General features: G+C 34.1%; 1 protein-coding gene across 2 annotated transcripts; it reads right to left on the minus strand.

Moving 5' to 3' along the window:
* Window positions 1–6,350: 6,350 nt before the first annotated feature.
* On the minus strand, window positions 6,351–9,631 carry LOC128565311 (olfactory receptor 4A5-like). Of its 2 annotated transcripts, XM_053561685.1 has the most exons (2): window positions 8,733–9,631; window positions 6,351–6,375 (listed from the first exon to the last, which is right to left on the minus strand). In XM_053561685.1, the coding sequence occupies exons 1-2, from the start codon at window positions 9,629–9,631 to the stop codon at window positions 6,351–6,353; spliced, it is 924 nt and encodes a 307-aa protein (XP_053417660.1). The 2 variants fall into 2 exon arrangements, with proteins under 2 accessions (XP_053417660.1, XP_053417661.1); XM_053561686.1 differs by lacking the exon at window positions 6,351–6,375 and having other exon boundaries at window positions 8,720–9,631.
* Between the last annotated feature and the right edge of the window lie 751 nt (window positions 9,632–10,382).

The raw sequence follows: 10,382 nt of genomic DNA on the forward strand, positions 1-10,382 counted from the left end.
TCTGAACACTGCTGTAACAGCCTGGCCTCAGTGAGCACGCAAGTACTTCCCTCTGTGCCAATTCTCCACTGCTCTCGACCACTCCTTGGGTTCTTGGAGTCTCCTGCTGCTTCTTTATGCCTCCAAAGTGATGTTTCTAGTCAGGGCTCCCCAGGCAGAGGTGGCTGGAATTCTTTTTCCTTAAGCTTACCACACATGGCTGCAGACAAGCTGTCTGTACTCTGCCATTTTGCTCCACATGACAGAACCTTTACTATTTTAAAATTTTTTTATTACTTTTATTACCTACCAAATCATATAAGTAATTTATTTGTAAATTTTGTAACCTTTTACCTATAATATTGTCAACCGTAACTACTTGTTTGTACCTCCCTGAAGCTATTTCTCTGTGTTCATCTAGAGATAGTCCCAAGCTAAACTTATCCCTAAAATATATCATTCAGATTTTCTTATTCCTTACTTTTACTGGAATTATATTTTATGATACATAGTTTTCTGAATTTTAATTTTTTCCATGATGTCACTTTTCTAAAATTCGATAATGATGCTGCATGTTGCTTTGGTCTCACCATTTCCCTTGTATTGTATTATTCCAAGTGTGAATGTCCATAGGTTACTATTCAGTCAGAGACGATTTTGTGGATTCTTGGCAGTTTGTCAATTTTTTTTTTTTTTTTTTGGCAGATAGTCCCATTGTGAACATCCTGAGAGCACTTGTTTTGTGTTAAGTAGAGTGTTTATATGTTCACTTTTGCACATGGTCTCAGTTTCCCCAAGTGCTATGTTATAAGTAACATACCTACCAGCAGGGCATAACAGTTCCACTGCTGTATGTGTTTACCAATACCTGGTATTGTGAGATGTTTGATATTTATGCTAATGTAATTTGTTTAATACTGAGAGTTTATTGCAGTTTTAATTTGCGTTCTTTACAACTATTGAAGTTGAGCATATTCTCATGTTTATTGGATCCCCTTGATTTCCAGTGCTCAGTGAAATATGTATTTATGTCTTTTACTAATATTTGACTGGTTGTTTTCATTATTAACTTTTTGGAGCTTTTTAGGAATCCTGTGTACTACATTGTTATTATTTGTATGCATTGTAGAGGATTTTCTCAGTTCATGATTTTACATTTTTATATTTTTATCATTTCATTTGATAAATACGATCTTACTTTTTCATCTTTTTGTTCCTTGAACTTTAAGTTTTAAATTGAGAATTAAAAATCATGTAGATATATCATATACAGTTTGTTTTTGTGTCAGGGGATACACGTTGATGATAAAACTGTTAGTATGCTAAAGCCAAAGAACTTTGAGAAATAGCTAAATCAAGCCATTTAAACATATGCATTATCTCACAAGCTTAACATGTTTTTGTGATGAGAACACTTAACATCTATTCTTTTAGCAATTTTCAATGACTATAGTTCATGGTTATTAACTATAGTCATCATGCTGCGCAATAGATCTCTTGACTCGATTCCTGTATCTATCTGAAGTTTTGTACTCTTTGACCAAAATCTCCCAACTGTACCCCACTCCCACCCTCATATCCTGGTACTGACCAATCTATTTTCTACTGCCATGAGTTGAACTTTTTGTGTTCCACCTATAAGTGAGATCATGTGGTATTTGACTTTCAGTGTGGAGAAAAGGGAACATTTATACTCTATTGGTGATGATGTAAATTAGCAAAGCCATTAGAGAAACAGTATAAAGTTTCTTAGAAAATCAAAATGAAAAATAGAGCTACCATATGATCCAGCAATTTCGCTTCTTGGTAAACTTCCAAAGGACCTGGAATCAGGGTCTTGAAGAGATGTCTGCACTTGTGTATATACTGCAGCATCATTCATAATAATCAAGAAATGGAAACATTGTAAATGTCTATCAGCCTGTCAACAGATGGATGGAGAAAGACATGATGTTTGTAATATATGTACATACATATACATGTCCAATATAGCATATTATGTGTATGTACGCTATGTGTAATTAATATATAAGTAGAGTATATACTGCATAACACTATATAACTGCAATATGGTACTATTCACTATAGTCACAACGTTCTACCTTATATTTCCAGAATTTATACTTTGTGCATAACTGAAATTTTGAACCCATTTTATGCACACACATACACACATACATATATATTATTCAGGCTTAAAAATAGAAAATTTTGTCATTTATAACAACATGCATAAACCTGGAGGACTTACTGCCTATTATTAGATTAATTGACAAATACTTTTATGTTGTTATGGAAATGTTTTCCTGTAATTTGCAAAAAAAATGATGAAACTTAGGACACTATAATAAATGAAATGACTTCTTAAATAGACAATTGATGTATTGGTTTTTCTGTGTTTCTTACATACTAATAAATGCAAGTTAATCTTCCCTGCCTGTTCCAAGAATTGCTATATGGTCACTATCCTTAATCTTGAAGTATTTTCTAGCTTCCGTTATTATGTTACCAATGAGTTGTTTAGAAGGTGTTTGCTTAATTTTCAAACATACTGAAATTATCTGGCTAATTTTAGGTTTTTAGTTTCTAGCCCATATTCTTAGTTCTTTTTTTATTAAGTCATATATACATAGATGATGAATACATTTATGCCTTTGTGGGATTCAATGTGTTGATTATTTGTACAAATTGGAGTGCTTACATCCTACTAATCAACATAGCTTGCACGTCATTTACTTAATCACAGCGTTAACACATTTGTGTTCTACCCTTCATAGATTTGACTTGCACCCTTGCAATATGCTCCATAGGTGTGGTCCCACCATTAACTCTCCCTCTATCAAACCCCATATTCTATCTTTCTTTCTTTCTTTCTTTCTTTCTCTCTCTCTCTCTCTCCCCTCCCTCCTTCCTTCCCTCCCTCCCTTCCTTCCTTTTATTGTTTGGGATTCATTGAGAGGACAGACAAATAGGTTACACTGATTGCATTTGTTAGGTAAAGTCCCTCTTGTAATTGTGTCCTGCCCCCAAGAGGTGTGACATCCACTGTGATCCCTGTCCCCATCCCTCTTCCTCTCTCCCTGCTCCCTCATTCCTCTAAACCTATATTATATGAGATCATCTACTGCCTTCATATTGAAATTGGGTACACTGGACTCTTAGTTTATAGATTGCCACTACACATTAAAAAAATTATGCACCACAATCAAGTAGGCTTCACCCCAGGAATATAAGGCCGGTTTAATATATGCAAATCCATTAATGTAATCACCATTTCAATAGAAGGAAAACCAATGACCATATGATCCTCTCAATAGAAGCAGAAAAAGCATTTGACAAAATTCATCACCTTTTCTAACAAAAACATTCAAGAAAATATTAACTGGTGGCATATTTCTTAAGCTGATCAAAGCTGTCTATGACACACCCACAACTAACATCAGACTGAATAGAGTAAAACTGAAAGCTTCCTTGGAGTCACAGCTTGCCTCAGCAGGGATGACGTGCAGTTATCAATCTCACTCATCTCAGCTCCCAACCTTCAGCTTTATTGGGTTCTTTCTGGCCATTATCTCTCCCTCTGGAAATGAGCTTCTGTTGAAAGCTGGCTCCAGTCAGCCATCTTCTGCCTCCCCGCAAAAGGAATAAATTTTTAAAAGAGTAATTTGTAAAAAATGCATTCAGAGAAAAGGTACAACATAATAAAAAAACAAAAGAAATATTAAGGACATACTGTATTCAAGAAAATAACAAGAATGACAATTTCTTAAGTAATCAGTGAAAACCAAAAGATAAAGGAAATACATCTTCATAGTACTAAGTAAAAATTGGCAGCATAGAATTACACATCGACTTAAAAATTTTACATCAAGGGCGGCACCTGTGGCTCAGTGAGTAGGGCGCTGGCCCCATACACTGAGGGTGGTGGGTTCAAACTTGGCCCTAGCCAAACTGAAACAAAAAATAGCCAGGCAGTATGGTGGGCAACTTTGGTCCTCGGGAGGCTGAGGCAAGAGAATTGCCTATGCCCAGGAGTTGGAGGTTGCTGTGAGCTGTGAAGCCATGGCACTCTACCCAGGGTGACAAAGTGAGACTCTGTCTCTAAAAAAAATAAAATAAAATAAAATAAAATTTACATCAAGAGAGAGGGAAAGAGGAAGAAGGTGGGGTCTCCATGTGTGACACATCTTGTACCCTCGATGAGTCCCCAACAATAAAAAATTTACATCAACAAAGGCAAAAATGCAAAGATTTTTCTGGCCATATTTGAGATTTTGTGACCAGCCAAACTATTTTATACTGAGCTCTAAGGCCTAATCTTCAAGAAAAAGAAAAATGCACTAAAATGAACAAAAATGGAAATGCAAGAAAGAATGAAACTAATGGAAAGAGGAAATGTAGTAGCAAATCAAGATAAATATAAACCATAGGTAACATTGGTAAATATGAAACAACTAGAAAGATGGAGGAATTAAATACAAATAGATGATTCATTGCATTTTTATATAAATGAGTTGATTTTGCCGAATGCAAATGTAAAAGCCTCACAAGGGAAATAAGATGTTAAAAAAGATAAAAAGAGTAGAATAAACTGCATAACCCTGACCAAAAGAACACTATCCATACTACAATCAGATAAAAGTAAATTATAAGATAGGAAACATTGCCAGAGATAAATTTCTTGCAATAGCAAAAGGTCAGCAGCAAGAAGATGTAACAATTACAAATTGGCATATGGCTAAAAACACAGATTCCTAACATTTTTTTAATTGACCAAAAAGGAGAAATAGACAAAGCCGAAAAAAAATAGGAAGATTTTGGAAAACTCTCAAAAATGCAAGAAAAATGCACACTAAACATTTATTAAGTACTTAAGACAACACCTCTATTAACAAATTTCCCCTATTGACATAACAGAAGAAAGCACAGTCAACAGCTGCAAAATACACATCCTACTCAGGTGAAAACGGAACATGTTCAAAGTTAATCATGTGCTGTCCACAAAGGAATTCTCAACAAATTCCCAAGGATTACAATCATTTACTATGCCTCTGAACATTAATAATACAAGCTAGGAAATAATAACCTAAAATTAGCTAATTTTAAATTAGGTGATTTTATTATGTTTGAAAATTAAGCAAAAAACTCTTTTTTAAAACTTTATTCAAATTAATATGACGGTACAATTTGGGATTACATTGTCTCACTTCCAGGGTAAAGTTCCACTTTAGCAAAGTAACTCTTCAAAAACTCATTGTTAAGATAGCAACCGAAGTTAGAAAAAACTTTGAGATGAATGACAGAGATCGTGTATTAATTCTTGGAACAGTCAGACATAATAACTTGCATTTATTAGTACATAAGAAACACAGAGAAACCAATACATCAAATTTCCATTTAAGAAGTCATTTCATTTGTCATTATGTCCTAAGGTTAATCTACTTTGTTGCAAATGATACCAAAACATTCTCATAAGAACATAAAATTAATTGTCAAATAAATTAATAACAGGCATTAAGTCCTCTTGTTTTATGCATGTTGTCGTAAATGACAAGGTCTATTTTTAAGCCTGAATAATATTCTTATATTTGTGGGTGTAATGGGTTCAAAATTTCAATTATACAGAATGCATAAATTCTGGAAATATAATGTAAACCACAGTGACTATAGTTCATAATACCATATTGCAGATATATAGTATATACAGTATACACCATTTGTATATATAAATTACATATTGGGGGGATTATATGTATGTACATACATACATACATTTATTATGCCACATTGGACATGTATATGTGTATTATATATATAATGTTGTCTTTATCCATTCATCTGTTGACAGTCCGATAGACATTTACAATGTTTCCATATCTTGATTACTATGAATAATGCCTCAGTATACACACAAGTATAGATATCTCAAGGTATCGATTTCAGGTATTTGGACATATACCAAGAAGTGAGATTGCTGGACCTTATGGTAGTTCTATTTTTCATTTTGATTTTCTAAGAACTTAAATTGTGTTTTTCTAATGGCTCTAGCAATTTACATTCCCACCAAGAGAGTACAAAAGTTCCCTTTTCGAAGGCAAATACCACATGATCAATACATGGCAGTAGAGAACAGATTGGTCAGTAACAGGAGATGAGGTTGGGGTGGGGCACAGTTGAGAGATTTGGATCAAAACATACAAAATGTCAGCTAGATAAGAGGAATTAATTCAAGAGAGCTATTATACAACATGGTAACTACAACAAATAGCCCTGTATTTCGTTCTTGAAAATTGCTAAAAGAATAGATTTTAAGTGTTCTCATCACAAAAAAGATAAGTTTGTGAAGTAATGCATATATTAAATAGCTTGATTTAGTTATTGCTCAAAGTTCTTTTGCTTTAGTATACTAAAAGTGTTTACCATCAATGTGTATTCCATAACATTAAAACAAAATGTTGTACATGGTACATTTACATGATTTTTATTTGTCAATTTAAAACTCCATGAATAAAAAAGAAAAAGCAAGATTATATTATCAAATGAAATCATAAAAATATGAAAGTGGAAAATCAGAAAACTGAGAAAATGCTCCATAATAAAGATAAATAATAAAGATTTAGTACACAGGATTCCTAAAAACTCCAATAAATTAATAATAATAAAGGCAACCAGTAAAATATTTAGCAAAGACATAAATACACATTTCATAGAAAAATAGAAAAAAAACAGGATCCAATAAACATATGGTAACATGTTCAACTTCAATGGACATAAAGAATGCAAATTAAAACTGCGGTACACTCGCAATATTAAAGAAATTACATTAACAAAAATATCAAACATCTCGCAATATCATGTGTTGGCAAGATTGTATAACAAGGGACTGTTATGTAATGCTGGTAGGTACAGCATTTGGGAAAACTAAAACCACCTATAAAAATGAAAGTACAAACATTCTCCTTAAAACAAAAGAATCGTTTTTGGATGTCCATAGCTGTACTATGTGCCAAAAAGAATTCAAACAATCCATGAAATGGTCTCTGACTGAATGATTCCATAACTTGTGGTACATTCACACTTGGAATAATACACAGCAGGGGAAATGATGAGACCAAAGCAGCATGCAGCATCATTATCAAATTTTAGAAAGGTGACATCATGGACAAAATTGAAATTTATGTACCATAAAACATAATTCTAATATAAGTAAGATATAATAAAGTCTGAATGATATATTTTAAGGATAAGTTTAGCTTTGGGATTCCATCTGGGTGAACACAGAGAAGCAGAATCAGGGAAGTACAAACAGGTAGTTACAGTTGATAATATTACAGGTAAAAGGGTACAAATAAATTACATATACATTTGGGTAGGCATAAAAGTAATGAAATTTTAAAATTTAAAGAGTTCTAAAATATTTTTGCATTCAGAAAAGTAAACTTGCTATACATTACATCTCTATTCTTATCTGGATCTGCTACTTTATATCCTCTGACTAACCTAGAACATGAGGACTATAGGTAACAAAACTGAACCATATGTGGGATTTGTTTTAGATACATGAATATGTTTCAGCTGCTCTTTTCAATAAACAAAAATTGAGTAACTATGTGAGGTGATGGATATGCTCATTTGCTTGACTATACTCACAATTTTGCTATCTACATGTATCCCATAACACCACGTTGTATACTTCAAATATGCACAATAACATTTAATTTTTTAAAAATGTGAATAGTAACAAAGCATAGATAATGTTCTATCTTACAATAAAAGCAATTCTATATACTTCCTGATTTGTGATATGCCAAGATGGCTACCAATGAGAAAAAAATATTTTCTTTATAAAATTGCAAAACAATTGCATTTATACCACAACAAATCATTTTTAAGTCTCGAAGTAAAGGATTTAAGTTGAACATAACAATTAGGGAACACATTGCTTATGCAAAACAACATATTTCTCTACCCATATCTACACATTCAGGAACACAAAGTAAGAGGCTTTACATGAACCTCCAAAAAGGCAAATATGCACCTGATCACTACTGAGGAAGTTCACAAAAATAAACTAAAGTATATACCTCATAATCAAGAACTAGACTATTTTCTTCACCATTCACATTTCAGCCAACAAAATGACCACTGACAGCATCTTTGACTAACAACAATATCATCTGCTGGCCAAGTACCCTGAACAGGAAATACACAGATGGTGACCTGAGAACAGAAGTGATCTTAAGACACAATGTACAGCACAGCTACAGAAATCTGCTTTGCTGATAGAATAATCAATATCTAGACTTCAACTCCATCCTTTCTGAACATTAAATTTGTTCTAAATAATGGACAAATTGCTTTCTTAGGAATGACAATGATAGTGAATTAAAAAAAAATTCTTGCTTTACCCCTTTAAAGTAATAAAACACTTTCTACTAAGTGCAGTTCAATATACCCTAAAAAAATACAGATGCCAGATGAACTTTGTTTTATTTTTACTTGTAATAGCATACCTCTGCCTTTTACTTATCCCGCAGAATTTTTACATTAGATTGATTCTATCCTCAAAAGATAACTTATTTCACAATTCTGATGACTTTGTATAAATGAAGAGAAATATCCCCATAGCATTGATTCAATTGACTACATTATTCATCATTAGAATTTACTGCCTGTGTGTTGCCTTAGAACTGGTACTAAACATGGTCAATGTGAAGGACGTTCTTATTCCATCTATGGTTTACTTTTTACACCAGAGTTTTTCCATAGCATTTTTCATCTCTGAATTTCTCAAGCTATAGATCAAAGGATTCAACAGGGGAACAATAACTGTATAAAATACAATCATGAACTTATCAATAGGGAGGGTAGACACAGGTCTAACGTATATGAAAATACAGGGAACAAAAAAGCAGACAACCACGGTGATGTGGGAGCTGCAGGTAGACAGGGCTTTACGCCTCCCTTCCTGACTGTAAGTCTTCAGTGAGTTTAGGATGACTCCATAGGAGATGAGGAGAAGGATAAAGACCACCATGCAGATTGCCCCACCATTGGCAACCACAGTAAGACCTAGAAAGTAGGTGTCCGTGCATGCAAGTTCCAATAATGGGTACATGTCACAGAAGAAGTGGTCAATGACTCTGGGGCCACAGAAGGGAAGATTGTACACAGAAACAATTTGAACCACAGAGTGCACAAAACCTCCAGCCCAGGCCACCACCAACAGAAGGATGCACACCTGTCTTTTCATGATGGTCAAATAGTGCAGAGGCTTACAGATGGCCACGTAGCGATCATAGGCCATCACCACCAGAAGGAAGATCTCAGATCCACCAAACAAGTGTTCTATAAAGAGCTGACCCATGCAGGCTGAAAAGGAAATCGTCTTTTTATCACAGAGTAAGTCTACAATTAATTTGGGTGTAACGATAGTGGAATAAACAACATCAATAAGTGACAGAGAGGCCAGGAAGAAGTACATTGGGGAGCCCAAGGAGGGACTCCTGATAATAGTCACCACGATGAGCAGGTTGCCCACCATGGTCACAGCATATGTGATCAAAAACATTACCAGTAATGCTTTTTGCCCATCAGGATCTTGAGTGAGTCCCAGGAGGACAAATTCGGTGACATTGTTACTCTCTCCCATTTATTCCTCTGTAAACTTTATGAAAGACCTGATAGCTCAGGTGAACAGGACCTGGAATGAAATTGTGAACAGGGCTGTGAACACATCCACAATGTCTTGGAGCCCATCTTTTTCATATCTTCAACAGTGGTTTACCCACCATATACATTTTGTATGTATCAATTGAGTCCTCCTCTAAAGCTCACAATAGACCTTTCTTCACAGTTCCATTTCTCCCTGGATGATATTCTTTGGGGCCTATATGTGAAAGACTCTATCTCTAATTCTTAGTGCATATTCTATAGTGAATTATAGTTAAAGAACCCAGTAGTCATTTATACATTAAAGAACTTTTTTTTTAATGATGTCACTTCTTCAGGGTGTTTACAATCAACAGGTACAATGCACTGGTATATGGCACATTTCATGGATGAGGGATTCAACTACCACTCAAATTTTACCTTACAAACACAAGTAATGTAACCTACTCATATGTACCCTCATGTTCATCTAAAATTTGAAAAAATAAATTGAAATATTTTTAAGTGTCTGTAACATAAAAGTACCAAGTGCATAGGAAAAATATATAATGAAATATGTGCAAGGCTTCTACATAGAAAGCTATTTAAACTAAAACTTGTAAAGAGAAGTTAACTGAGGCTTAGATCACAGTCAAATTATAAATAAATAAAGTAAAATATGTTAGTTCATGGTGCAAGCATCAGCTACAAACAGGGAACATGTTCCTGCACTCAAGTTCCTTACTCTGTGG

Source organism: Nycticebus coucang, chromosome 14 (genome assembly GCF_027406575.1).
Source record: "Nycticebus coucang isolate mNycCou1 chromosome 14, mNycCou1.pri, whole genome shotgun sequence".
Taxonomy (NCBI): domain Eukaryota; kingdom Metazoa; phylum Chordata; class Mammalia; order Primates; family Lorisidae; genus Nycticebus; species Nycticebus coucang.

Bases quoted from the DNA above. Each gene is read 5' to 3' on its own strand.
- LOC128565311 (XM_053561685.1), bottom strand. From the start codon at position 9,631: ATGGGAGAGAGTAACAATGTCACCGAATTTGTCCTCCTGGGACTCACT. The intron at 6,376-8,732 runs GTGTAAAAAGTA...AGTATACTAAAG, and splicing joins AATGCTATGGAAAAACTCTG to CAAAAGAACTTTGAGCAATA.